The sequence below is a fragment of the Sceloporus undulatus genome, unplaced genomic scaffold (genome assembly GCF_019175285.1).
Source record: "Sceloporus undulatus isolate JIND9_A2432 ecotype Alabama unplaced genomic scaffold, SceUnd_v1.1 scaffold_20942, whole genome shotgun sequence".
NCBI classification, from domain to species: Eukaryota; Metazoa; Chordata; class Lepidosauria; order Squamata; family Phrynosomatidae; genus Sceloporus; species Sceloporus undulatus.
The window spans coordinates 1-1,678 of NW_024823857.1; the positions used below are offsets into that span (position 1 = coordinate 1).

Genomic DNA, 1,678 nt, shown 5'->3' on the forward strand with positions numbered 1-1,678 from the left:
GAGAAGTGGAATATTGTGTCCAGTTCTGGGCACCACAATTCAAAAAGGATGTTGAAAAAATGGAGCATGTCCAAAGGAGGGCCACCAAAATGGAGAAGGGCCTGGAAACCATGTCCTATGAGGAACACCTTAGGGAGCTGGGGATGTTTAGCCTGGAGAAGAGAAGGTTAAGAGGTGATATGATAGCCCTGTTTAAATATTTGAAGGGATGTCATATTGAGGAGGGAGCCAGCTTGTTTTCTGCTGCTCCAGAGACTAGGACCCAATGGAGCAATGGATGTAAGCTACAAGAAAAGAGATTTCATCTAAACATTAGGTGGGACTTCCTGACAGTAAGGGCTGTTCTACAGTGGAACACACTCCCTCAGAGTGTAGTGCAGTCTCCTTCCTTGGAGGTCTTTAAGCAGAGGCTGAATGGCCATCTGTCAATGGGGATGCTTTGATTGGAAGTTCCTGCATGGCAGAATAGGGTTGGACTGGATGGCCCTTGGGGTCTCTTCCAATTGTATGATTCTATGAACTCCTGAACAAGTGAAAGGAGTTCAGAGAGGGTTTCATAGTCAAGCAAGCAACCCCCTTGACTGGTCCCCGCCCCCTTTTTAAAATCCCTTAGGCACCTGCTAGTTTCCCTCTTCCTGGCAGTGGGCAGGAGCCAGGGAGAGTGCCAGGGCTGGGCTATGCCCCCCCCCCCCCCCTTGGCCTGGCTTGGCCCCCCCCCTGGCCAGATCGAGGGAGGAGTCGAGGGTCTCCTTGGGGGTGGCCACCTGGTCCTGGAGGCCCAACTGCTCCTTGCTGAGGCCCCCTCCTGCGCCCAGCCCCGGGTTGACGACGAAGGCCAAGGCCACTGCCAGGGCGGCCGCCATCAGCGTGGTGCCCAAGAAGTAGGCGATGGCGATGCCGCCCAGTCTGCCCAGCGAGCGGGTGTCCAGGCTGGCGGCCCCGGAGACCAGGCTGCAGACCACCAGCGGCAGGATGACCATCTTCAGCATCCGCAGCAGCATCTCCCCCGGGAAGGCCAGGTAGCTCACCTGCGCCGCCGAGAGATGCAGACGCCGCAGCAGGGCCCCCAGCGCCACCCCGGCCACCACCCCGGAGACCGTCAGCAGCACCAGGCAGTTCCTACGCAGGAAGCCCCCCAGGGAGGACCCCAGACGCCGCAGCAGCAGCAGAGCCCGGCTGGCACCCCGGGGCCCTGCCTCCGAGGGAGCCCCCAGGTAGCCGTTCCCGATCTCCGCCGGCTTCTCCATGGCGCACAGCCAGAAGGGAAAGGGGGTCCTGGGATCAAGGGCTCAGAGGGCAAAGAGGAGGGTCTTGGGTCCAAGAGCCCAGAGGGAAAGAGAGGCTGAGGAGGGGAAGGGGGCCCTCCTTGCAGTGGCCAGCTGAGGAGGGCAGGCAGAGGGCCGAGGCGTGGGTCCTGCTCCTCCTCGCAGGGCTGAGGGCAGCAGGAGGAGGGCGGCGGCGGCGGGGCTCCCCTTGTGCCTTCCCCGCCCGCAGCGCGGCTGATGCAAGGCGCGGGGGCTCTGGGCTCAGCGCCTCCTCTCCTCCCCTCCCCTCCCCTCCCTTCCCCTTCTGCTCCAATCAGAACCGGAGTGGGGAGCTTTAAAAGGCCGGCTTTGAGGGGAGGGGGCGAAGGGACTGAGGAGGAGGAGGAGGACCGGCCTTTTGGTTTGAGGGGGGG

At 61.7% G+C, this 1,678-nt stretch overlaps 1 protein-coding gene across 1 annotated transcript; it reads right to left on the reverse strand.

Moving 5' to 3' along the window:
• Window positions 1-722: 722 nt before the first annotated feature.
• Window positions 723-1,665, reverse strand: LOC121918639 (neutral amino acid transporter A-like; the record flags this gene model as incomplete). Its single annotated transcript, XM_042444655.1, has 1 exon — window positions 723-1,665. A coding segment is annotated over exon 1 (525 nt), but the record flags the coding sequence as incomplete, so codon positions are not given.
• Between the last annotated feature and the right edge of the window lie 13 nt (window positions 1,666-1,678).